Source organism: Trichechus manatus, unplaced genomic scaffold, assembly GCF_000243295.1.
Source record: "Trichechus manatus latirostris isolate Lorelei unplaced genomic scaffold, TriManLat1.0 scaffold00040, whole genome shotgun sequence".
Lineage (NCBI taxonomy): Eukaryota > Metazoa > Chordata > Mammalia > Sirenia > Trichechidae > Trichechus > Trichechus manatus.
The window spans coordinates 9,472,822-9,500,638 of NW_004443976.1; the positions used below are offsets into that span (position 1 = coordinate 9,472,822).

At 44.8% G+C, this 27,817-nt stretch overlaps 1 protein-coding gene across 1 annotated transcript in view; it reads right to left on the reverse strand.

Moving 5' to 3' along the window:
• Positions 1-27,817, reverse strand: part of GLP2R (glucagon like peptide 2 receptor) — a 106,040-nt gene that overhangs the window by 26,795 nt on the left and 51,428 nt on the right. The window contains exons 5-10 of the mRNA XM_004375982.1: positions 26,020-26,126; positions 23,563-23,716; positions 21,703-21,862; positions 20,424-20,484; positions 19,501-19,570; positions 5,094-5,182 (exon numbers count right to left, since the gene is read on the reverse strand). Of these exons, the coding sequence (XP_004376039.1) occupies positions 5,094-5,182; positions 19,501-19,570; positions 20,424-20,484; positions 21,703-21,862; positions 23,563-23,716; positions 26,020-26,126 (641 nt within the window). The remainder of the gene's footprint in view (positions 1-5,093; positions 5,183-19,500; positions 19,571-20,423; positions 20,485-21,702; positions 21,863-23,562; positions 23,717-26,019; positions 26,127-27,817) is intronic.

Sequence of the window (27,817 nt, forward strand, 5' to 3'; positions counted from 1 at the left end):
TTAAGCTCAGTAGAGCTCGGGTTCAAGTCCCAACGTCGCCAGTTACTAGCAATGTGACTTTACTGAATCCGTCCGTTAAGTTCCTCTTCTGTTAAGTGAGGATTGTACTAATAACAGCACCTACCTGACAGTGTCATCGTGAGGATGAAATAACATGCGGAAAACTCTCAGAATAAGCAGTACCTGACACATCATAAGCGATCAATCAGCTTTAGCTATTATTATTTTTAAAGAAGTAGTCCCTGCCCTCAAATTGCTTACAATTTCAATGACTTTGGTTGATTTTACATCCACTTGTAACATATTTATGACATATTCTGGAGTCCCTGTGTGGTGCAAACAGTTAATGGGCTCAGCTGCTAACTGAAGAATTGGAAGATCGAGTCTGCCCAGAGGCACCTAAGAAGAAGGCCTGGCGATCTACTTTCAAAAAAATCAGTCATTGAAAACCCCACAGAGCACAGTTCTACTCAGACACACATGGGCTTGCCAGGAGTCGCCATGAGTTGGAGTCCACTCGAAGTCAACTGGTTGTGACACATTTAGTCTTGGGTGCTTACTGGAGGCTACCTTCACTCGGTATTTTCATAGAGAACAACTTTCAGAAAGGACTCTGGGGTTTGGCATGTTAAGGAAAGATCTTTTACAATAGAAAGACTCACAAATTCTCTCAAGAGTTCTGCCCGCCCTTCGGATGCAAAATTAAGGCCTTTTATCTAGCGGAAGAACACAGATCCATGCCGGAAAGCACAAAGAACAGAGAACTCTGACAGAGCCTACGGTCCTCTGCTTTCTGTTCCAGTTCCAAGGGCATTCCTCTTGCTGTTTACAGCCCTGAAGTTCCTCCTTCACGCTTGGCTCAGCTCTCCCTCTCCAAGCCAAACAACTGGGCCATTTACGATTTCTTCCGCTTGAGTAGTGGAAGCCCGAGGACGAGGGCTAGGATACAGAAAGTTCTTCGGCTCCTAGCAACCTGCTTCTTTGGCAGGGCCTAAATGTGTTTAAACTTTCCTAAAATAGACTTCTGGTGGGGGGGCCGAATCTTGAGAGCGACATTCTTAAAGTTCTCAAAATCTGGAAGAGTGAGAGGCAAGGAAGTTCCTACCGGAGTTCAGGCAAAAAAATCGGGAGTCCATCGTCCCCTCCTCTTTACCCCAGCAGGGGGCTCCAAGCGAAAACAAATATGGCGGGCAACATGGTAGAGGAACAACCTTCCAATGTGAAAGAGGGCAGTGTAAGCTGGGGGTGTTGATGATGCCCTGGGGTGACAGTAAGTCGCCTTCCCAGCGCTTGGAAATGAGGGAATTAGCACTGCTTTCTGAGCAAAGGAGTCCTGGTGGCGCAATGGTTAAGAGCTCAGCTGCTAACCAAAGGCAGTTTGAATGCACCAGCCACTCCTTGGAAACCCTATGGGGCAGTTCTACTGTGTGCTGTAGGGTCACCATGAGTTGGAATTGACTCAACGACAATGGGTTTTTGTTTGTTTGCTTTGGGGGAGGAGCGATTTCTGAGAAAAACTGGCAAAATGCGCTCATATGTGCTGTGGAATTCAGCAGCCAAGGGAGTAAAATCAGGTGGTCTGAGTGTGTTCTGAGACACAGACCCCGATCTTTTTGCTAGTTAATAAGCATAAGCTAACGAATTATATTGTACTCTGCATGGAGAAAGGGTAAGTAAGCAGAAAAGAGATGGCTAACCAAAATGGTGGGGGAAAAGCACAAAGAAGCAAAAAGTTCTAAGTACTTATCCCACCTTACCCCTCCTGGAGGTTCAGATACACCCAGAGGTGCCTCAGAAGAAAGGCCTGGTGATATACTTCCAAAAAATTAGCCCCTGAAAACCCTATGGAGCACAGTTCTACTCTGCCACACATGGGGTCACCATGAGTTGGAGTCGACTCAATGGCAACTGGTTTACTGGTTACCCCGTGTGGGAGGCCCTGGCTCTGGGGAATGAACTTTCCCCTCACGGGACAGATGGTACTATGGGGCAGTGGTCGTTTGTCAGGTGATCCTTCAATGCCAACCACTCTGCTTGACAATATTCTGGTGACCATTTTGGATGTCTGGGTCTTCTGGCGTCAAGAATAAAAAACTTTATGACCAGTCTGGGCACTAGAAAGTAATCTCCTCCCCGTAACCCCACTTCCCATACACATAAAAAATGAATAATTACACAGTCTATTGTACGTCTCTAAGTCTCTTGTGAGTTCAGTTGGCATCAGTCAGTCCTCAGCCACTTGCAGACCCCAGGTGCTGCAAACTCTCCAATCTGAGGCACCTTGCCCCAGGAGGCCTCCAGGTAGGCACACACCCAGGTTCCTCTTATCAGACTTTTTCCTTGAACCATTGAAAGGCTGAAGGAATCATGGATCATACATGTCAGACAGGGTTACTCCTTCTCCCCACAAAGCAGCCTTCCTGAATCATTGCCCAGCCATGAGGGTCTCCCCTACATCTTAATCTTCCCTCCCCTAGATCAGTGGCTCCTAAGGGGGTGTGCACACTCCAGGGTGGTGTAAAGCAATCCATTTGGTACTGGGAGAAAATATAATCATAGATGTTCTATGTATATTTTCTTTATCTATCCTGTTCAATTTCTATTTCTTGGTGTATTTCATAATGTACCTATTAGTTTAATAAAGCCTGTATATATATGATGAGGAGCATGCTAAAAATTTCTTTACTGATAGGGGTGATTGATCAGAAAATTTGGATACCTCTGTCTTGGATTACTTTAGAGGGGACCTTGGAAAAGGGAATATTGAGGCTGCTTAGGAATACACTTATCATGGCCCAGCCAGAAAATTTTATGTGTTATTTCACCAGACTATCTGAGCCAATGGTCCTCCATTCTGGTTGTGTATCAGACTCTCCTGAGTCAGAAGACCCAGTGGTGGGGCTCAGGGGTCTATGCTTTTAGCCAGCTGTCAGGTGATGCTATGAGCAGTCAGGATGGAAACTATGGTAGGGGCTGTTGCGGGTCTGGACCCCAGGGAAGGCCCCAGGGTAGATAGTGGACTTTAGAGACACAAAGCGTCAGGATTCAGGCTTTGGGTCTGCATCGAAAGTGGTGTCTTGAGATTCATCTTCTCCCTGCTTCTGTCTCCTGGGAGTGCTGGCCTCTGGCTGGTTTCTGGGGAGTCCTGGTTTTCCCTGGGCCTGCTTGCTGAGAGGACCGCCATCCGTGAATGGCTGAGCAGGGCAGACCAGCACTACTCTCAGCCCTGGACCGCCACCCTCGGAGATGGCGAGAGCGGCTGAGATGGGGCCTGAACCTTGGGAAGGGGGCCAAAGAGCCTACTCAGCCACTTAAAGACTTGACTGAAGGCGCTGAGAGAGACAGCATGGCTCCATGTGGTCCAGTCCAGGCCAGCTCCCTGGGGCTGGGGTTTGTGGAAAATGTTTGGGCAAAAGCCCCAACTAGCAAATACAGTATACATTTGCCCAGTCCTGAACTGTGTTTACCCCTCTGGACCTCCGGGAGTGTGGGTCCTGGGCAAATACCACTTACTATGTCTGATTCGATTGGACCACTCGTATCTATGGCTTCCTTTTATCCTCTTAAGGAGTCCCTGGGTGGTGCAAACAGTTAACGCACTTGGTTGCTAACCAAAAGGTTGGAGGTTTGAGTCTACCCAGAGACACCTCTGAAGGAAGGCCTGGCGATTTACTTCCAAAAAATCAGCCATTGAAAACTATGGAGCATGGGGTCACACGTTGGGGTCTCCATGAGTTGGCATCAAATAGATAGCAACTACTACTGGTATTTTATCTTCTTAACAAGCAGGGGTGGGTCTGATATGACTCCCATTTTATACACCAAAAAACAGGCCCAAGGAGGCCAAGTGATTTGCCCAAGGTCGGTGGTCAGTCTCGGGTCATGGCCAACACCAGCCTCCTGACCAATGTTCCATCCTTAGCGAATCAGGATGTGTTCTCCTCAAAGACAAGGTCTTCATTATACTTCCTTTGTGTTCCAGGCATAGTCCCAACTGCATCAGAGGCATTCATGAAATGTTTGCCAGATAAAAGGAAAAAACCACCTTTGCAGTCCCTGAGTCAAGCCCCATTCTGGCCTTAGAGAAACAGGACGATAGCCATCCTCACTCACATCCTCTTCCCCTAACCTGCTGGGTAGACTAAAATACCTACTGTTAGGGCTGCTTCTTTGGGTTAAACCACTCTCTCCCCAAACCAGTACCAGTACCAGTACCATTGCCATCTAGTCCACTCTGACTCATGGTGACCCCATGTGTGTTAGAGTAGAACCATGCTCCATGAGGTTTTCAATGGCTCTTATGGAAGTAGATTGCCAGGCCTTTCTTCCGAGGCACCTCTGGATGGACCCAAACCTCCAACCTTTTGGTTAGCAGCCAAGCACATGAACTGTTTATACCATCTAGGAACCCCTCTCTCCTCAAAAAGTCCTGCTGAAATGCACACATCATATAGAAAGTAAGAAATGACTGTGACAGGAGGGAGGGAGATCTTTCTCTAGCTCTCATGTACTCGTTCATTCATTCATTTTTACAGTGATGAAGAACTCAATACATACTTATGATCTGACTGTGAACTGGCACCACTGTCAATACAAAAAACAGAAGATGGGATATAGCAAAGGCAAGTCACAAAAAAGGGTGACAACAGGAGGAATATATTCCCATGGACTCTAAATGTATCGAGGTCTCAAGAAACCCAGATACTCTCCTGAGTTATAAATGTGTCCTTTATGTCGTGACATCCAATCCTTCCACAAGGAAGTCAGCTGTCAAACTTCCCCTCAGATGACTCTCCATTCCCCACAAGCCACCCATTTTTAGGGGTATTTTAACAGTTTTCTGCTGAAAGAACGTGTATGTCCTTGACTCCTCACCACTTCCTTCATTTTCATGGGGTCAGAAGGTCCTCATCGTTGTCAAAAGTCCTGCATGACCCTATGAAACCTATTTCAGAGGGGCTCTTTCTGATATCCTCACCTGAGGAGAGACACATACTAATGAAACTTGGACTCCCTTCCTGGACATTAAGCAAAACAGCCAGAAGGGGTTGAAATAACCTTTGAGTGCTGGGTACCGACCTCAGGACACTCACCTGTATTTATAATCTCTGAAACACATTTGGTGGGCTTTGAGCTTAGAAATGAGAAGCTTGAGAATTTTCAGGAAGATGAAGAAATTGACCTTGAAAAAAAAAAAAAAAAAACCAGCAGATGTGGGTAAGTGATGGTCTCCATATGGCTATGACTATCAAGGTCACCTTGGACTCGGCCATCAGTTTCTTGACCACGTTAACCAGGGGCAGTTGGTAGTCAGCCGGTCAGGTGGTAAGTGCTTAAAGTAACTCTCACTGTTCCAAGAGCCGTCTGAACGGAGGGTCTGGAAGGAATCTTGAAAAGTTATTTAATGTATTCTTCCTCAGGGAGGCTCACCACTGAAACCATCTGAGAAAGACAGCTGGACATTTGCATTATTATTATGAATAACATTGATTGAGTACTTACCATGCCAGGCATTGACTGAAGAACTTCCCACACATTATTTTATTTAACCTTCACCACAACCGTCTAGTAGACACAACTATCCTTACCTCCATAATGCAATAAGAAACCAGAGGTACAGAGGAGGTCAGTATAATTCCCAGCATTACACAGCTAGGAAGTGGTGAACCAGTATTTAAATCTATATCTATCTGATTACAACCCTCCTTCTTTTAAACAGAATGCCACGCTGCCTCTCTTCTGTAAAGAACGCCAGCACTATTGCTATCTAAACTGAGGTCCTGTTGCCAGCTTGCCACTCACTGGAAAGTACAGGCTTTCCATGCCCTAGACTACTTTTCACAACCATCATGGACTGGGCAAATTCAGTCCTTCATTATCAGCCTTCATAGAAACTTTAAAACATGTTTGCAAGTTCTTTGACATTTCTCCCTTCAAAAGGTCCTGCCTAATTCTCCTCCCCTTGCATGAGAGTTAGATTTAGTTACTTGCATCTAATGAAAGGAATATGATGGAAGTGATGCTATGTGACTTTTGAGGTTAGGTCCCCAAAAGGATGACTTCCACCAGGCACTCTTTCTCTCTTCCCTCTACCTTCTTCTCTCTCTTGAATTTCTCACTCTGGGGAAAGCCAGCCACCATGTTGTGAGGACACTTAAGCAGCCTGCGTAGAGACCCATGTGGGAAGAACTGAGGCCTCCTGCCAACAACCAACACCATCTTGCCAGCCATGTGAGTGGGCCACCCGAGAAGCAGATCCTCCTACTCTAGTCCAGCCTTCAGATGGCTGCAAGCCTGGCCACCATCTTGACTACAACCTCATGAGAGATCATGAAACAAAATTGCCCAGCTAAACCACTCCCAAATTCCTTACCCACAGAAATGGTGTGAGATATATTTATTGTTGTTTTAAGTCATACATTTTGGAGTGATTTGTTACACCACAGTAAATACTTAAGCCGTGGTGGTGGAGAGAAAGCATTATGGGAAGACAATATGGTGCCTGGATCTGGGGCAAAACTAGCTCAGGGAGGGCTACAAACTAAGTGGGAGAAGGAAAGAAGAGAACATAGCAGCTTCAGAAGGAAGAGGTAGATGAACAGGAGAAAAGCAGAACATATTAAATGCATGCAAGGACTAGGGAAGGTCACCTGTCAACCAGGATCTTTCCTCTCCTGAAGAAGTAAACAAAGAGGCAAGATGAGAAGACAGAAGGGTCAGAACGATGAGAAAAGATGGAAATTGTAGAAGAAATGTTTCATTCTTTTAGTCAATAATTATTGAGCAACTACTACATGCCAGGCTGTGTGCTAGATGCTGAAGCTTAACAGCTGGAAGACCAGCCCCTGCCCTTAATGAGCTCACAGCCTACTGGGATGTCCACTAAGTAACACAGTGTGATGTGACAGAGGGGTAGCCAGGGGACCATCACTACCTTAAGAGGGGACCTGTCTCAGATGATGTTTGTCAGCAAAGGCTTCCCAGAGGGGGTGACCTCTAAACTGAGACTTGAGTTGCACTAGGACTTTTACAGGCCAGAGGGAGAACATTCCAGGTAAGGGGGCAGCCAAAGGTGAAGTCCCAGGGGTGTGGAAAAGCAAGTGGTGGAGCTGGTGTGTGGCGTGTGAGACGTGAGACTGGAGAGGGAGGCAGCGCCAGTTGTAGCACAGCTTCTCACCATCTCGCTAAGGATTTTGGGTTTTCCTCTGAAAGCAATGGAGTCTGTGGGTGGTATAAACGGTTAATGCACTCGTCTGTTAACTGAAAGGTTGGAGGTTCAAGTCCACCTAGGGGCACCTCAAAAGAAAAGTCTGGTGATCTATTTCTGAAAAATCAGCCACTGAAAACCCTATGGAGCACAATTCTACTCTGACACACATGTGGTTGCCATGAGCTGACTTGATGGCAACTGGTCTAGTGGTATATGAAAGCGATAGAGAGCCAGTGATGAGTTTTAAGTAGGAAGTGATCTGATCAGACTGCATTTGAGAAATATCATTTTAGCAGCAGCATGGAGAATGGACAGGATGAGGGCAAGACTGGAGGAGGGAGACCAGGTGGAGACATATTCAGTGTTCTTGGTGGAGGTGACCCAAAGCAGTAGCCCTGGTACACTGTGACGGAGAGGAGGTGGTGGATTTGAAATGATTAAGGAGTTTGAGTCAAATGACCTTTGTTACCGATTGGATGTGAGGTCAGAGACGACCCCGAAGTTTTGTGGTAGACCCCAAATGTGTGGTACTGCCATTCACTAAGAGAGGGACCATGTGGAGGAGGAAGAGCCTTGGGGGTGGAGGTGATGAGGAGTTCAGTTTGGCCACAAAAGATGTCCCAAGGCAGTTAGATATTTATGTGTATACCTCAGCAGAGAGACCACAGCCAAAGCATGAAGCCATTGGAGTAGGTAAGGTTGTCCAGGGAGACTGTGTAGACCGAGAAAAAGAAGGTAGGAGAATCACCTTGTAATGAAGGGAAAGGTGAAGAAGGGGAGACAGCAAAGGAGACTGAAAAAGAGTAGTTAGAGCAGTTGGAGTGAGCCACTAGGGAGTGGTATCCCGGCAGCTCGTGAAGGGGAGAATTTTAAGAACAAGTAAATACCATCCGTCAGTTTGTCATACTGTGGTGGTTTGCATGTTGCTATGATGCTGGAAACTATGCCCCAGTTCCAAATACCAGAAGGGTCACCCATGGTGGACGGGTTTCAGAGGAGCTTCCAGACTCAGACAGACTAGTAGGAAAAGCCTGGCGATCTACTACCAAAAATTAGCCAATAAAAACTCTATCGGGTCACAACAGAATATTTCTGATATAGTGCTGGAAGATGAGCCCCCTAGGTTGGAAGGCACTACAATAGCTACAACAATGGACTTAAGCAGACTGACGATAAAGATGGTGCGGAACCAGACAACATTTTCTTTTATTGTACGTGGGGGCACCACGAGTCAGAGCGGACGCAAAGGCAACTAATAACAGCAAAATACTACATAGAGCTGAAGCCAAATAAGACTGCATTTAGCAACAAGGAGGAGGACAAGCTGCGGTGGGCACTAGCGGGCACAGCCAGATCGCAACGCTTTGTTGTATCCACGAAATGTGGAGGGGGGAAACAGCAAGTATAGATGACGTTTAAGAGGCTTGGCTGTAAAGGGAAGCAGAGTGATAGAACCATAGTCGACAAGGGACACGGGATGGAGACCGAGTGCCCCGACTTGTATTTGCAGGGCTGGAAGGAGGTTTTTGGTTGCCCTTGAGATTTGAGAATGGCTCTCAGCAATGGAGAAAGAACTGGTACAGAAGATGATAAAATCAAAAACCAATCCAACCCAGTTGCCATCGAGTTGATTCTGACTGATGGCAACCCCATGTGTTGCAGGGCAGAACCGTGATCTATAGGGTTTTCAAGGCTGTCACCTTTAGGAAGCAGCTCACCAGGCACTTGTGGGTGGATCCTTCTGAGGTGGCTCTAGGTGGATTCAAACCACCCACTTTTCAGTTAATAGTTGAGCACTTAAACAATTGTGCCAGCCAGGACTCCTAGAGAAGGTGACAGGGTGACAATGAATGGAATAAAGTCTCTACAGACATTGAGCCAGCACAATACTAATGTCTCTGACTAGAAAGAATATCCTTTAACTACATATTGAAACACAAGATGCAGAATCCAATACGTACCTGTTATTACTTCATTGGCCTCAAAAAACAAAACAAAGAAAAAAAAAATCAATGCTCAATGCAGAAAGGCTAGAGTTTCAGGCAAGAAGCTATTTGTCCAATCCACACACCAACAGGAATGATGGAGCTTCCCAGACAAAGAATAGTTAGTAACAGAACATTAAAGGATAAACTAAGTGTAACCAAGCAATCTATCCCTTTTAATGGGATATCTGCTTTTCATCATAAAGAGAAAACGTTGTGTCCTTGGCTTAGTGATGTGTTGAACACAGGCATTTTTCTTATAAAGTAAGCTTAACCGGGGAAAGGCATAGATTTCAGAGAATTACTTTCAATCATGACTGTCTCCAGAGAAATGAAGGGTTATAATGAGAAGTATGTTGGTTTGCTATTCTTTGTGTCTCCCAGAGACCAAGCAAGAGAAAATGGGCGTAAACCAATTGGCCACGTGGAGGAAGCACAACCTCCCTGCTACGGAACAAAGTACCAGCATGGGTTAGCACAAAGCCTCTGTCCATCTAGGTTTCCAAGAAGGAAAGAGTCAGCAATCATGTTTGGGTGGTGATGTTCTTCACTTAGCTCCCTGGATTTGCTCTCGGCTACTACCTAAAAGGTTAGAGGTTTGAACCCACCCCATAGCACTGTGGAAGAAAGGCCTGGCTATCAGTGTCCATAAAAAATTACAGCCAAAAAAAAACCCCTATGGAGCACAGTTCTACTCTGACACACATGGAGTTGCCATGAGTTGGACTCACCTCAACAGCAACTGGTTTGTCTGGTTGGTTGGGTTTTTGTTTTGTTTTGTGTTTTAGTTCTTCATCAGTGCAAAAGCAGGAATGGGGCTGAATGAGCAGATTTTTCAAGAACTCAGCCAGCTCTAGGGTTCTGTGAGTAGGTGAGGCGCACTTCGGACACCTGACACATAAGGTCCCGTTCCCAGGTCCTAGCCACTACTGAATGCATTCTCAGATATGACATTCTTATTGACACTTCTTTAACACTCCAACTTCTGTGCACAGACCTGGGCCTAAAAGTTGGCAGAGATGATCACTAGCGTAGTGGGAGCTCAGAGGTAGGCCTCACCTACTTCAAATTCTTCCACCTACCCCCAAACTCTTCTACCTACTCCCAAAACCCTTCTCCACTGACCTACCAGGTGGACTAAAATCCCTACCATAAAGCTACTCCTTTGGATTAAAACACTTCCTCCCCCAAGAGCCCTCCTGAAATGCCCATATCACATAGACAGTAAGGAACAGCTGGGAAAGGAGAGAGGGAGCCCTTTCTCTATCTCTCATTCATTCATTCAGTTTTACAACAACGAAGAACTCAGTAAATACCTATTATCTAACTTACTCTCACCATGGAAATCAGAAGACAGAATACAGCAAAGGTGTTGATGGTGAGGGGAAATCTAGGACATGGGGAGATGTCTACTGCAACTCTTCAGAGGAGAGAAATATAGGAATGAGGTGTTTGCCAAGCCAGAGGCAGCAGAAAACCACTGTGTTCTTGGTGCTGTACAGAACCTAAAGAAGGACAAAGTAGGTAAAGACTAATTTTACCAATTTCCTGACTTCGCCAAGTTCTGAGGTGGTCAGAGAAGATGCAGTAAGAGTAAATGAAGATATTTGACTTCATAACTTCATGTTAACAGATGATTTATTCTATTCAATGGCTCAAGAAAGCCATTCAACTGGGCATCTGAGCAAATTGTTCAGTCTGGTCGATGTGGTAAGTAGAGGGAGAAAGATATGGATAAAACATCTTTGTGCAGTATAATTATTTTGTGAGGCTGTGCTTGGAGGGTTGGACTAATCACGCTTTACTGATTTTCTATTGGGGGGAGGGAAGACTAAGATATAAGACTATACCACGTTCCAATGTGTTTCAACCATAAATTTATACACCAAGGTAACAGGTTAATTTAAGTAGTAAAATCTTGTACCCTTGTCTCAGTCATCAATCATACAATACTAGGAATCATGACCTAGCCAAGTTGCTACACACATTTTTTGGGGGACGCAATTCAATCCATGACATTCCACCCTATGGCCCCCCAATAGTCACATCCTTGCAACATACAGAACATATTCATCTAATCATATCACAGCAAAAGTCTTAACTCCAAGTCCAAAATCCAAAAATTCCTCTTCATCTGTGAAATCTAGAATACAAGTTATCTGCTCCCAAAGGTACAATGGCAGAACAGGCACAAGCTAGACATTTCCATTACAAAAGGGAGAAATTGCAGGGAAAGAAGGAATAACAGGCACCAAGCAAGTTAGCAGAACACATTACATTAGCCCTCAAGGCTTTGAAAATAATCTTCTGTTCTCTGAGACAACTTACACAATAGCCCTGCCCTCAAGATTCTAGGTACTGGCCACAGTCTCCAGATTCTGAGTGGAGGCCCCTCGACCCTGGGCTTCAGCTCCGCCTTCCTAGGCCCACTGGGACTGCAACTCTGCTCCCTCGGCTTTAGGTGCACCATTCTCCTAGTCCATCAGAGCAACAACTCCACACTTAGAAACACCAGGGGCCATGGCTCCACCCTTTGAAACCCCAGAGGTCTCAGCCAAGTATTTTGAGACTGAGGTAGCTTGGCTTCTTGTGTTCCTTGTGTCTTCAGCTTCTGCTTCCTGTGGCCTTTCGGCCCTCCGGCCTCGTGCCGGCATCTGCCCTACTGGGGCAAGTGTTCCAAAGCTGGGTAGCTCCACTGATTAAATGCCTGGAGGCACCCCACTCCGCCAGGAAGCCTCCTGCACACAGGTACTCAGCTCCCTCGTTCTGTAGGCCAGCAAGCCTAATTCCACCGATAAGTGCCGGAAGGCACCCCACTCCACTAGGAAGCCGCCGGTGCACAGGCACTCAGCTCTCTCGCTCCGTGGGTCTGCTCCAGCGCTGTCTCACACTGGTCTCCTCGTTCTGTGGCTGTTGGTTTTCTGCCACTGCCTCTTCTCTGCTGCCGCAAGTTCTCTGCTGTTGCCGGTCCTCTGCCACTACTGCTCCTCTATCCATTCACAGTTTCAAAACCATTTCCACACTTTTGGTATCTGTTAGAGCAGCACCCCACTCCCAGTACCAAATTCTGTCTCAGTCATCTAGTGCTGCTCCAACAGAAATACCACAAGTGGATGGCCCCACAAAGAGAAATTTATTCTCTCACAGTCCAATAGGCTACAACGTTTTCTCCATCAGCTCTGGAGGAAGGTCCATGTCATCAATCTTTCTTTGGTTTGGGAGCTTCTCTGAACAGGAACCTCAGGCCCAAAGGACACGCTCTGCTCCCAGCACTGCTTTCTTGGTGGTATGAGGTTCCTATGGGTCTCTGCTCGCGTCTCTCTTTTATATCTCAAAAGAGATTGATTAAGAGTGATCTTGTCAACCTCATCAGTATAACCTCATCACAGTGATAGAATTTACAACACATGAGGAGATCACATATAGTCTCATCATAGTGGTAGATTTTACAACACATAAGGAAATCACATCAGATAACACAATCATACAATACTAGGAATCATGACCTAGCCAAGTTGCTACATACATTTCTTGGGGGACACAATTCAATCCCATGACAACCCTGAAGGAGATGAAAGACCCAGAGAACATCTGGACTCTGTGGGATGTCACATCATGGCCATTTCTGAAGTATAAGGAGTCTGGTACCAACAGAGCAGCAGATGAAGTTGGCTGATATGTCTGAAAAGCCAGCATGACATACATTCACACCAACCCAGATGCTGATCAGCAAATGAAAACGCAGTCTGGGGGAGTGTGGGAAAGGCCTGACTATGGCACTGGGGATGCTCGCCAGGGGACTTGGCTCTGGGATGGAAGACTCTCCTTGGTCCCATTGCTCTATACCATGGCTTCCCCTAGAAGCCTCAGCTCCATGCTCCAGAAAACAGAGCCCAAGCTCAAATGTGGCCAAGATGAAAGAAGACTGTGAAGTGCCCTGAAATGCTAAATTCTATCAGCTCTTGATTATTATCTTACTTTTTAGTATTTCAGTTTAACTAGAAAATATTTGGGGTCAAGGAATTCTTTTTTAGAGATGGGTTCTTATCTACTCAGGCCCATGGAAAACTGCAACTTGTGATCCTTTGAACATGAAGACAGATAATGGCTGTCATGGTCTGATGAGTCTCAGAATGATAACTATTAGATTCTGAATTCCCTAAGGGCGGAATCTATGGGGACACTCATCTATTTTTCCCCAGAGAATCGAGTACCAGCACAAGCACAGGGAAGGTGCTCAATAAATGTTAAACAAAGGTGAAAGAGAATGAATGAAGGAGATTCCGGTGCTGAGAAAGCTCTGCATGACAGGAGTTCTGATTCCATCAGTCTGGGGTGGAATCCAGGCTGAGTGTTTTCTCAGACCTCTCCAGGTTGTTCTACTATGCAGCTACTGCCTAGTCCAGGTCTTCTCAAGCTAGGCACTATTGACTTTTGAGGAGGGATACTTCTTTGTTGTAGGGATGTTCTATGTATTGTAGGATGTTTAGCAGCATCCCTGGTCTCCACCCAGTAGATGTCAGTAGCACATTTATGAGAACCAAAAACATCTCCAGACATGGCCAAATGTCCCCGGGGGAACAGAATCTCCCCTGGTTGAGAACTACTGGTCTAGTCCAACCCTGATTTTACAGATGAGGAAACAGAAGCCCAGAGAAGTCACATGTCCTTGGCTAAAGGATACACCACAAATTAGTGATGGAGCCTGGGCTCCAGACTCCTAGGCCAGCTCCAATCTTTCTTTTCCCTTTCATAACAGGGAACTGATGGGTCAGTGGAAAAATTCTCAACTTCCACGTGGTAGACCTGGGTTTGATTCTCAGCCAATGCACCTTAGCCATCTGTCAGTGGAGGCTTGTGTGTTGCTATGAGCTTCCAGACAAGATGGATTAGGAGGAAAGGCTTGTGATCTACTTTCAAAAATCATCCAAAGAAAAACCCTATAGATCACAGCAATCTGATCCGAGACCAATTAAGGGGACTGCGCAGGATGAGGCAGTGTTTCATTCTGTTGTGCGTGGGGTTGCCATGAGTTGAGGGCCAATTCAATCGCAGTTAATAACAACAACAAGGACACATACATTCCACTCTCCTGGGAGCACTGAAACCAGTGTACAAAATCACAGAATCCTACAAGCTGGGCAGGTTGGAAAAGCATCAGGTTCAGCTCCCTATTCTTCAGGACAGATTCTCTTCTTGGAAATCAATGGAGACGGAGAATCCAAAGCCTTTCTCTAGGGTCCATGTCAGTGTTCCATCAGTTTATAATTGGATGTTCTTTCTTGTGACCAAGGGGAATATTTCCCATTTCCACTGAAGCCCATGTCCTCTTGTCCAAGCCCCACAGATACAAATAACAACATTTTAGCAATTCTCTCTTTAAAACCTTCATAGAACTGAAGGTTATCATGAAATTGTCCCTTCTAGACACGGCCATTGACATTTCTTAATTTGAGGAATAGAGAGATTAATAAAGGGCTTAATCTCCAAAGAGGAGTAATGATCACCATACAGATCTGGGACCATCTGACGGACATTGCAGCATTCCAGAAATAGAGACAGCATGTGCAAAAGCATGAAACACCACGATGGATTCTGGGAACTGTGGGTTTCCCCATATAACTAGGACATCGAGTGGTTGGATGGGTAGGCAGGGTAATGGCAATACTTACCACTCTAGGAATTCATAATTAAGCCTGAGGGCAATAATGAGCCATTAAAGAGTGACAAGCAGGAGACATAATAAAATTTTCTTCAAGAAAGATTACTCTGGCTGCAATACAGAGGCTGTATCGGAGAGGGCAAGAATGAAGGAAGAGAAACCAAATAGGAGGTTTTTGCAGAGATCAACTCAAGAAATCTCGATAGGTAGAAGAAGAACAGGAACCACAGGATTAAAGAGATGGAGATGTCTTGGAGAGATCCTTAGTGGTAGAATTGACAAGACTTGATGGCTGAGTAGAAACTGCAAGGAGGAAGAAGATTGAAGCCAGGAGGACACTCAGGTTTCTGGTTGGGTAGCTGGGTAGATGGATGGTAGAATCATTCACTAAGTGGGGAGAGCAGGAGGAGGAGGTTTAGACGGGAAGATGGGGAGTCCACTCAGAGTACCTGGGGTCCTTCTGTGGAGCTGGCCATGACTGGAGTTAGAAGCAACAGCATATAAAGACATTTTATCCAAGGTGAGAAGATGGAGCACATTCTCTTGACCTGGTAGGAGAGAATGTCAATCTAGCAACAAAGAAGCAGCAGAACTTGTCAAGCCAGGGGGAAGTAGCATGTGGGTCAGCCAGCCATTGGAGGACAAAGCAGCAAGGTCCAGAATAGGGTTCTCAGCCCTTGCCATGCATTAGAATCACCTGAGATTCTAAAATTGTGGTGTAATGGATTGCTTTTTTGTGTGGCCTTTCTGGCCATGGTCTTATAACTCCCACCCAGGTTATTGGGTGGGATTGTGTGATAGGGTAATTTTGGACCACTAAGGGGATTGGTCAGTTTTGCCATCCCGTTGGGCTTGAAATGAGCCACCCCAGAGGCAGGAAGAAGAAAAGCCCACCACCACCAAGGAAGGAGAGACCCGCAGGAGATGGCACAGTGGGCTTCCTGGCCAATGGAGCAAGAAAGCTGAGTGCCTTTGGACAAAGACTGAGGGCCAGGGAGAGGCATGCCTGTGAGCACGGCTGAGAAGAGGCTGTCCTGATGGAAGAACTGTATCCTGAGTGTTCCTGAGCCTGAACTGTAACTGTTACTTCCCTAATAAACTCCATAATCGTGAATATGGTCTGTGAGTTCTGTGTTGCCATTGCAAAGAATTATCAAACTCAGCAGAGAGTGCTGTCGGAAGGATGGTTGGTGTCAGAGCTGGTAAAGATGATGGAGAGAGGAAGCATGTCTGACCCCTGCCTCATAGGAATCAGCCTTGGGCTGTTGATTTTGATTCTCTTTCCCTCTTCTGAAGTTAGAGGAGGTCAGACACTGCCCCCACACCATTTTTACAGCAATTCAACTATAACTGCTCAGGCCTCACTCCCAGAATTTCTGACGTAACTGATCCAGGGTACGACCCAGGCATCAGTATATTTTAAAAGCTCACCAGATGTTTCTCATGGCAGCCAGTTTTGATGACAACTGGTGTGAAGAAAGTGCTTCACAAACCAGCGTGCATCCAAGCCTGGCAATCGTGTTACAATGCAGATTCTGATTCAGCTGGTCTGGGATGGGGCCTGAGAATCTGAATTTGTTACAAACCCTCAAGTGATGCTGATGCTGCTGGCCCAAGGACCACACTTGAATAGGGGGGGGGGGGGGGGAGGGGCGGGGAGAAAATGTTTTTCAACCCTGGCTGCCCATTAGGATCCCTGGGCTACACCTCAGATCAATTAAACACAAATCTCAGGGGGGGCACCCAGGCACAAAAGAATTATTAAAGGTATCCAGGTGATCCCATGAACAACAAACTCTGAGAACCACTGACGTTGCCTTTTGAGGATCACAGGGCAAACGGTAGGGATTCAGCTAGACAGAGTCTGAACTTGCATCCTTGCAAGGGGCTGCTGACCTCCATCTTGCTTTATTCTGCCTGGTGCCCAGGGGTGTGGGTCACAGATGTTCACTGAATCTTTTTATTGAGGGCCTGCCATGTGCTTGGGCTGGGTGCCAGGAGGAATACAACATGAGGCTCACAGTGGCAGGAAATGGGTCTTAAATAAATATTTGCAATAAAGCATTACTGGGGCAGTATGATAAGTCCCTGGGTGGCATAAATGGTTAATGCGCTTGGCTGCTAACTGAAAGGTTGAAAGTTTGAGTTTATCCAGAGGCACCTCAAAAGAAAAGCCTGGTGATCTACTTCCAAATAATCGGCCATTGAAAATCTTGCAGAGCACAGTTCTATCTGTCACACATGGAGTAGCTGTGAGTCAGAATAGACTTGATGGCAACTGGTTTTTAGTAGAAGTCTGTAGTGGATCTGAGAAGGACACGAAGAAGGGTGTGAACACCCACCTCAAGAAGTAGAAACAGCCATTTTTACTTTGTGAGGTGAGGTGTTCCAGAGACACTGATGCTTGACCTGAGTCTTGAAAGATGAGTAATGGGTAGCCAGATGGCAGAGGAAAATTGAACCCAAGGAGAGTCTGAACCAAGATACTGCTGCATGAAACAGCCTGTAGCAGTCAGTACTCCAGGAACATGGGCTAGAGGCAGTAAATATTCTTCGAGCAGCAGCCCGGTGTTGTGATTATTAGTGCAAGCTGTCACCCATTTAGATGCTTCAGGCTGAGATCCAGCTCCCCCTCTTACAGGGTCTATAGCTTTAGGCAAGTAGCTTCTCATTTTCTTGCTGTCCTTGCCAATAAAATAAACGTAATGATAGTCCCTACCTCATAGGCTGGAAAGATCAAATGAGTTGATATACATAAAGCACTTAGAATGGCACCGGTACGTAGAAGGCACTCAATACATGTTACTAAGCTGTAGTGGAGGTGCCCCACGGGATGGTGGGTGCTGTGAACTACAGCTGGGCAGTGTGGCTGGAGTGGAGAGTTGTATAGAGTACTGAGAGATGGGGAGGCAAGGCAGGGCTTTTGATGCTATGCTTCTGGTATGTGTGGTCAGACTTCATTTTGCACACTCACTCTCAGCTATGGGTACATTGACTGGAGGGGAATTAACAGTCCAAGAGTGCAATAGCCCCTAGGCTTGACAGTACACAGGGCTTGAAATCATCAAGGGACTCTCCACCCTCTTTGTTTTCCCCCCATTTCTACGAGCACTTTTCCTTCCAGGTGGCACACAGGTCTGAGCAGAGAGTTGCCTTCTATTGTTGACAAATATTGATGTTCTTCTATAAAAACTAACTTTATTCTTTCATGAAACCACAACCACCAGATGTTACGGATTGAATTGTGTCTCCCACAAACATGTGTGGAAGTCCTAACCCCTGTACCTGTTTGGAAAAAAGGAATTTTCTTTTGCTATGTTAATGAGGTTCAACTAGAGTAGGGGAAACTCTGGTAGCGTAGTGGTTAACAGCTCGGCTGCTAACCAAAATGTCAGCAGTTCAAATCCACCAGGCACTCCTTGGAAACCCTATGGGGCAGTTCTACTCTGTCCTATAGGGTCGCTACGAGGCGGAATCGACTTGTTGGCAACGGGTTTGGTTTTTTTTTTTGTTTGTTTTTTTTTTTTGTTTTTACCAGAGTAGGTGGGTCCTAAACCTAATCACTTCTAAGTGGTGTCTTATAAAAACAGCAGAATAGACACACACACACACAGGAGAAAGACGGATGACGTCTGAGAATTGTCTACAAGCAAAGGAATGCCAGTAATTGCTAGCAGACACCAGAAACCAGAAGAGAGCCACAGAAGGAATTGACATGGCTGAGACTCTGATTTGGACTTTTAGCCTCCAGAACTGTGAGAAAATAAATTTTTGTTATTTAAAGCCACACACTTGTGGTATTTCTGTTACGGCAGCACGAGGTAACTAAGACATCAGATTGTTTATATAAAATCACAAAAACAGAAAGCCATGCAGCCCCTTGGAGAAGAGGTGGGCAGAGCACCAGGCAGGCACCGGGGTGATGGCAATGTGTCTAGGCAGGAAGAATCTCTGCCTCTCTCAAGAGAACTTGTTAATCCTTCCAACTCTTTGCTAACTCCCTGTCCCTTCCCTGGGCTTCTGTGACAGATTTCCTTCTCACACACTATCATCTAAGAGGGCTTTATGACTCTGGGCCAGACAGCTCCTCCTCATCCCAAATATTCTGGGCCACACAGATAAAGGCCCTTCCTCCTCAAGGTCTCAAAGTAGCATCTAACTCCTGATTCTAACTCTCTCATCCCAGCTTTGCATTAATATTACCTGTCTGTGTTGCTCTTCTAAAAGAAGTTTCCTTAGTCACTTGCTCTCTCCTGTTAATGGTGTTAATATACAAACCCATGGCCCTGCTACTATCCCTGGGCTTCTGCATGGCTGAGACCACCTGTATCCTCAAGGCCTTGTACATATCACAGTCTTTCAATACAGGATCACTGAGCTGAACCTATTACCGGTTTCTTTACATAGTTTGAAGACCCAGGGAGAAGAAGGCTGAAAGTGTCATCCTGAATTTAGTTCCTCAAATAGAATGAGAGAAGATTTTAACTTATTTCTTCTTATTCAACAGATCCTGCTCACATATCAGCTTCTCCTTCTCAAGGGATCTGGCCCAGACTCATTCTGAGCTAGAGAATTGGGGTGGGATGGGGAGCACCCTATGGCTGTGAGCTCAGAGATGAAAGGGAGGATGGGATGATCCTTACTGTTATACAAAGCAGCACGGGTCCTCGGATGATCCACCAGATATTCTTGTTCCCATTGGTTCCCCAGCACCTAAGGGGAATGAGCAGGCAGTGCAAGAGGACTTGAAAATAAGATCAGATGCAATGGAAAAGACCCATGCCCTGTGGAAGAAGGATGCCCACACTCAAGTCTTGCTTTCCACCAATCTTTCTCCTGAGGGAGGGGAGAAGGAGCAGAGAGAACTAAAATCACTTCCTATCATTACTAGCACTGTTGACTCTTCTTGCCATTAAATTGCTCTTCAGTGTTAACAACCTTGTGTGTATCCTTCCACATCTTTCTCCACACTCATACAAACATATAAACATATATCCTTAATTATATAGGGTTTCTCGGTGGTAGTTGTAGTGCTTGTTTGGAGGTAAAAAAATGGGATCACATATATAATTCAGCAGTAGGCTTAACAACATACTGTTGAAATTTAGTCCCTATAAGTCAAAAAAAAAATAGAACTAACTTTTTTTTAATAGCTTCATAATATTCTATAATACATGACAATTTGTTTAGGGATTCCCATACTGATGAATATTCAGGTTTTTTGTTTTGCTTTTGTAATGGTTTTTTTTTGTGTGTGTGTGTGTTTTGTTTTCACTGTGAACAATAATGCAATAATCATTTCTGTATTTATCCTTACATACCCAGGGCCACTGCTAACCTATGCAGCATCTTTGTGGGAATTTGCATGTATAACTAAATTAATAAACTAATTACTATGAGTAGGTCTTTGATTATTTTATCTACATCCCTAAAGTTTATATGTGCGAGATGGCTAAAACAAGAGACGGTGGAATATTCTCTGTGAGAAGATGGTGTATTTTCTCATATTTGGGCATATCTGGGAATTACTGGCTCAGGAAAGTGTAAAACCAAGTGAATAACCTACCCTGTGTTCTCCAGATGGGCACGGACAATACTCCAAGGGACAACAGATAGCACAGGGAAGCCTGGGGAGAAAATAAAGAGAAATGAAGTTAGGAGCTAGTTGGCTAAACCTGCATGCCTCCCACCCTGATGAGGTCAAACATAGCTGTTAAAACTATAGAAACCCAAATGTCATGGACCGTGAAGGCTGGAGAGACCTAGGCTATCACAGAGCTCGTCATTGTTTTAATGTCAGAGAAACCCACACCTGGGAGGAGAAGAAACTTGCCACATGTCACAGAGCAGCTTAGAGATTATCTGAGGATATTCACCAAAATCTCCGAAATCACCAAATCCATTGCTGTCAAGTCAATTCTGACTCATGGTGGCCCCATGTGTTACAGAGTAGAACTGTCCCATAGGGTTTTCTTGGCTGTAATCTTTACGGAAGCAAATTGCCAGGACTTTCTTTTAAGGTGCCTCTGGGTGGGTTCAAACTGCCAACCTTTGACACTACCCAGAGATCTCCTGAATCACGGGCCATATTTATTTCCTTGAAATCCTGCAGCCTCAAATTCTCCAAGGGTTTGTAAAGACAGGGGTTCCAGACCTGGTCTTTTTTTTTTTTTTTAAATCCAGAAAACCTCATCTTGAAGACTTAGATGTTGACAAGGTGAAAGGAATGGCATCTGATTCCACCAAAAATCTTCTCAATTCTTAAATGAGTGCATTGGGTCAACAACATATGTGCCTATGTGTGTTCACAAACACACACACACCTCCCACAGGAGCCTCTTGTCATCGTTTCTTGTCATTGAGGAATGTTAATCATGTTGTTATTGATGACAGTGGAAATGGTAATGATGATGTTGTTGATAAAGTCATGGTGTCACCGTTGGTAATGATGGTGGTGTTGATGGTAGTAGTGGTGTTGATGGTATTGCTGTTAGTAGTGATGGTGGTATTGATGATGACAGCGGTGGTATTGATGTTGCTGGTAATGGTGGTGGTGGTGATGATGGTAGTGGTGGTGTTGATGGTGTTGTTGGTAATGGTGATGGTGGTGATGTTGATGGTGGTGGTGTTGATGGTGTTGCTGTTGGTAATGGTGGTGGTGGTGATGATGATAGTGGTGGTGTTGATGTTGACGGTGGTAGCGGTGGTGTTGTTGCTGATGGTATTGGTGGTATGGTGATGATTGTGTTCTCCAGATGGGTCTTTAATTCTTACCAAAAGTTCTCTCAGGCTGCCATGTTCTCATGGACACCCAGGGGAGGAGGCTGGGAGTTCAGGTCACTCACCCCAACCAACCAGCAGGTATCTGGGCCACAGCCGCCTTTCAGAAAGCACTGTGGGCCCCAGCAGTGTGTGGAGGTAAAGGCCTTCAACGAGCAGCCATGAGTAATTGGCACCCACGAAGTAGTGCAGGAGAACCTGGGCCGAGCGACAAGAGGTGGACACCTGCAGAGAAGAGAGTAGTGGAGGGTACTCAGGCTTTCTCAACATCTGGATCCAGAGTGGATAGAGGTTCTCTCCAGGCACAGCCACTCCCTCCTTACTCCCCTCTCTCCTGACCCTTGCTGACCATCTCAGAGAGGCTAGCAACAATATAAAAATGTGAAAGAGGGCTTCATGTGGGTGTTAAAGCCCAGACTCTTCCTTGACGTTCTAGAAACTTTTTAGACAAACAGAAACAGAGAGAATTTATCACTAACAACTGCCCTAAAGGAAACACTAAAGGGCATGTTCTCTGGCCTCAGTGCAATTAAGTGGAAATTAATATCTGAGCAATAACTAAAAAATATCCATGCAATGGGAAAACAGGAAATATACTTCTAAATATCTCATGGATTAAAGAAGAAATTGTAATGGATATTAGAAATTATTTTTGAACTGAATGTAATGACAATATTACGTATTGAAATTTGTGGAATGCAGCTCATACTATACCTACAGTGAAACTTACAGCCTTAAATACGTCTACTAGAAAAGAAAAAAGGCTGAAAATTAATTATTTTAATTATCCTTGTGAAAAAGGTTAGAAAGGGAACATCACATTAAATCCAAAGAAAATAGATGAAAGGAAGTAGTAAAGACAAAAGCAGAAATTAATGAAATAGAAAACATTCAATAAAGGGCATCGATAATGGCAAACATTTGTCATTTGAAAAGTCCAATAAAATTAAGAAGCTTCTGGCAAGGATGATCAAGGGAAAAAAGAGAGCAAAAGTACAACTAACATAAGGAATGAAAAATGGAACACCACTACAGATTCAATAGAATCTGAAAAGCTCGTAAGAGGGTATCATGAACAGTATTATGCCAATAAATTTTAAATTTTAGATGAAATAGACAAATTCGTAGAAAAATAAAGAGTTACTACAGCTGACACGAGACGAAATTAGAAAATTTGAATCTGAGATTCATAATGACTCCATATTAAAAGCCTTACAACAAAGAAAACTCTCTGGGCCCAAATGGCTTCATCATGTATTCTATCAGACGTTTAAGTATGAAATAATATCAATCTCAAATAAATTCTTCCAGAGAACAGAAAAAGAGGGAACAGCTTCCAATTTGTTTTGTAAGGTCAGCATAAACATGATACCAAAACCTGACCAAGGCCTTATAAGAAAAGAAAATTACAGGCCAATTTCGCTCTCAGTAATGTGGAGAAGAAAAATGCTATAGAAAACACAGTATTAGCAAACCAAATGCAGCAATATAAGAGAAAGAATCACACAGAAAAATTCAGGTGGATTTATTCCAGAAATACAAGATTAGTTTAACAGGTGACTGCATTAATAGGATGAAAGAAAACCATCTCAACAGATGCAGATTGCAATGGGAAAAAGCTTTGCTAGTTTAGAAAACAGTAATAATAAAAAAAGGTTGATTTGTTCCAACTCCTTCGTTTACAGAAAAAGAAATTTCCTTTCCAAGGACGTAGAGCAGCCGCAGTGAATTCTTCCATTCTGATGTCCTTTTCCTGCTCAACTCTGCAGAGGTTGCTGTTTCCTTAAGTCACATGCTCCCTCTATAACCAGAAAGTCTTCAACACCCCTTTATATCCCTTTTCCTCTCCCCAGCCCCATCCCCTGTCCTCTAATTCCCAGTACTGACCCAGCAGGTGGGAGGGCCAATGGTGAGGAAGGGATTACCTCCGACATGTAGGACATCCACCCATTCACATTGTCGGGCTTCTTGTTGTAAGAGTTGTAGACGACAACGTCCTTCACCAGTACAGCCAGGGCTCTCAGGATGAAAGAAGCAAACAAGTTCATGTGGATGTAGTTGCGTGTGCAGTGGAGTTTTCTGTGCGAGGAGAAAACCAAGCACCTTTCCTCAGAGAAGAATGGCTTGGGCCACCAGGTGTGCCTGACACACCTGTGCATCATCACTGAGAACAGAATTCATAGTAGGCTCTGGGGCTAGACTGCCAGCTTGTGTGATCTTACTTCTCTGTGCCTCATTTTCCTCATCTGGAAAATGGGAATAATGGCAGCTAACACCAATATGACATGTTCAACATGCCAGACTATGATCCAAGCCATTTACATGGGGAGGTACTTAGGGGTATCCTTATTCCCTACAACCACTGCGTGAGCAGGCAGTATTATCATCCTGATTTTGCAAATGGGGGAATTGAGACAGAAGGGTTAAGTCACCTCTTCAAAATTCCATGCCAAGTAAGTGCTAAATCTGAGATTCAGATGCAGAAAGTCTGGGGCCCAAGTATAGCTCTCAGAGGCTCTACTGCCTCTGAGAGTAAGTGCACTGACCTCAAAGGGTTGCAAGGAGATTAAATCAGTCAAGTGCTCATACACTTCTTGTTGTTGTTAGTTGCTGAGTCAGCTCTGGCTCACGGTGACTTTATGTGTAACAGACCTGGCACATAGTAAGTGTCCAGTGAATGTCAGCCCTCATTTACCTCTCTCTCACCCACCTGGAGCCTCATGGAGACTCTTTAACACATCAGCTGATGTGAAACTCTGCATCCTCACTCTCTAAAAGAAAGAACCTTTTCCCACTGTGCTCTGAAACCCCACTTATGCCTCTATGCAGCCTGTACCCCACCCTGCCTTGCTTTAGAGGGCTTGAGGTAGCTCCTTGTGTTTTATGATTTATGCATCCTTCTTCTAACTAGACTGAGGGCTATTTAAGGTCAGGGACTAGGTCTCTCTCTTTCCAGCACCTGAGGCAAAACAGACATCTGGTCATCTCAGGCTGAGCTGAAGTTGCTGCCTGCAGGGCTGGGCAGTTATCTTCTCCTGGCCTGGTTCTGGGACTTCGGGAAGGTGAGTGGAGGAGGTCATGAACAGCCGGTGGGGCACAGGCTGTGAAATTCTCCCATTGCTCAAGAATTGTTCTCTCAGTGGGGTAGATGATCATGACTCTACTCCAGGAGATGTAGAGCATCCTGGCATTGAAGGTTCAGATGAGGCCAGACCTGAGGCTAGCAGAGCCCAGGTGGGAGCTGTTCCAGAACTAGCATCCAGGTCTCCAGGTCCCCATCCAGATCTCCTGCAGCCATGTCCAATGCGCGTTCTGCCACGCTATACTCAGTTATGCTTCTAAGTAGGCTGGGACCAAGAGACAGCCTTGGAGGGCTCCCTAGTGGGTCCATAATTATCTCATTTGAGTGCTTTCTAAAAACATGATTTAGGAAAATGCACTCAGGTTTTGGATTCTAAAGATGGTATAAGAGAATAAAAATGTTCAGGCTATGAATTGCTGCTTGGGTTCCTCCTGTTTCCATCATTTACTAGATGTGGGATCTTGGGGAAGTTACTCCAACTCTCCATATTTCAGTTAACTTGCCTATAAAATGGGGGTAATAATAACGATAACCTCCTAGGCTTATTATGAGAATTAAATAACTTAATGCATGTTAAGTACTTAGAACGGTGCCTGGCACAAAGTAAGCTCTCAAATAATCGATAGGTAATTGGAGTCAGAAGGACCTTGATTAAAATCCCAGTTCTGCCACTCACTGATTTGCCTTAGGGAAGTTTCTTAATTTCTTCTGTAAAAATAGTGCCTGTGGTAGATGTGGTGAGAATGGGCTGTGGTAGAAGTGGATATGATTAGGGATTTAGACCAGGGTCAGGTACACAAACCAGTTGCTGTCGAGTTGACTCTGACTCATGGTAATCCCATGTGTGTTCCACAGGGATTCAATGTCTGGGTTTCCAGAAGTACTTCACCAGGCTTTCCTTCTGAGGCACCTCTGGATGGACTTGAACCTCTAAACTTTCGGTTAACAGTCAAGTGCATTAATTGTTTGCATCCCCCAGGGGGTCCTCAGACACACAGGAGATTATTTAATTCCGAGAGGTAGAGGCAGAATCAGGAGTCCCAGATTCAAGTTTTAGCTGCGCTGCTAACTGGCTTTGTGACCTGGGGTGACTCAATGACGCTTATTGGAACTTTGATGCCCCTGTATCTCCCCTTCATCTGCAAAATGGGATGGATGGATTCCAGGCTCTCTCAGATCCCTTCTAGCTTGGACGATCCATGATGTCCTCCATCCTAGACTTCTACTGTCTTCTAGAGGACAATGAGCAAATGACATGGTGCACGATGTCTAAACACATGTTAGCAGAAGTTCAACTCACCGAAGAAACAGGAGGAGGGCTAGAGCCAGGAAGAGGGAGACAAGGGAGAGGGAGTATCCCACGGTGTACATCAGCTGCAAAGTCGACAGCAAGGCCTGATGTTCCACCTGAACACAGAGGAAAAGCAGACATGATGACCACCACCCAGCTCCATGACCACCAGGGATCCAGGCACGGACTGAGACATGCCCTGGTCCCCCAAATGTTTTTAAGCTTTTCCTTCCCTCTCCTTGTTGATATCCACGAAGGATAGCCTAGACTGCTTTCTGGCACATCTTGGAGGCCAAGGAGTCTTGATGATCAAAGAGCCCATGGAGGTCCCACCTCCATGACTGGGCCCACAGACCAGCACTGATACACCAATATTCACTATATCATAGAGGAATTATGTCCAGGACAAAGGGGTGCCTTGGGAATGAGAATAATCTTTCTGCCCCTGGAACACTGTCCTTGGAGTCTAGGGGTCTCTCTCTCTAAAGAATGGGGCCAGATTTCTGGGTATGGAGATATTTTCTGTGAGTTCAGGACTGCTGTTATTGTTAGCTGCCATTGAGACACCCCCAACTCCTGGTGACCCCAAGCACAATGAGATCAGACCATTGTTTTCAATGGCTGATTTTCAGAAGTAGATGGCCAGGCTTTTCTTCAGTCTACCTTAGTGTGAAAACTCCACTGGAACTTGTTCGTATCATAGCAACACGCAAGCCTCCGCTGACAGACCGATGGTGCACTGGCCAGTAATGAAACCTGGCCTCTCTCGTGGGGAACCGCATGGAAGGTAAGAATTTTACCACTGAACCAGCACTGCCCTCTAGAGTCCCAGGATAGCCTGATGGTAAACACAGGATAATTTACTAGAAATTCTGTTAATGAGTGTGATTTTCCAATGGAGTCGCATCTTCTTACCCAGCCCGTCATGCATATCATTGCTGAGGTTATGTTTCTAAATAGTTTTTGTACAAGAATACATAGTTAATCCTTATTACCTGCTAGAATGTTTGAAACTACTCTGCACAACTCTTTTCTCAGTTTTATTGAAGGATAATTGACGTACAATCAACTGCATATATTTAAAGTATGCAATGTGATAAGTTTTAACATACGAATATACCTGTGATATCATCACAATCAATAATGGACATTTCCATCATCTTCAAAAACTATACTCATGACCCTTTGTAATACATCCACCTAGATAACCTGGGATAATCTCCCCATCTCAAGATCCTTAACTTAATGACATCTGCAAAGTCCCTTTTGCTCTATAAAGTAACATATTTGCTGGTTCTGAGGATGAGGATGTGGAACACCATTATCTGACATCTTTATCAAACTGAGGAAGTTCCCTTCTATTCCTAATTCAGAGTTTTAATCACGGGTGGTTAAATATTTTGTCTGCATCTATTGAGACGATCAAATAGCTTTTTCATCTTTTAGTGTGTTAATGTGATGAATTACAATGATTAATTTTCAAACGTTAAATCAACATTACATTTTTTATTTTATGCCAGTTGGTCATGATGTATTATTCTACAAAAAAGCTTTTCTGGTCTCTTCATGAAGTCAATGTCATGGGGAAAAAGTGGAGGGTGGGGACTATTCTAGATTAAAAAATACTAAACTGATTTAAAACGAAAGGCAATATACAAATCTAGATTAGATCCTGGTTCAGGGGAAAAAAAGATTTAAAAATTTGGTGGGAACAATTAGGGCAATCTGAATATGGATGAATCATTAGATGATATGATAGAATTACTATCAGATTTACTTAGTTGGGATAATGGTATTGGAGTTATAT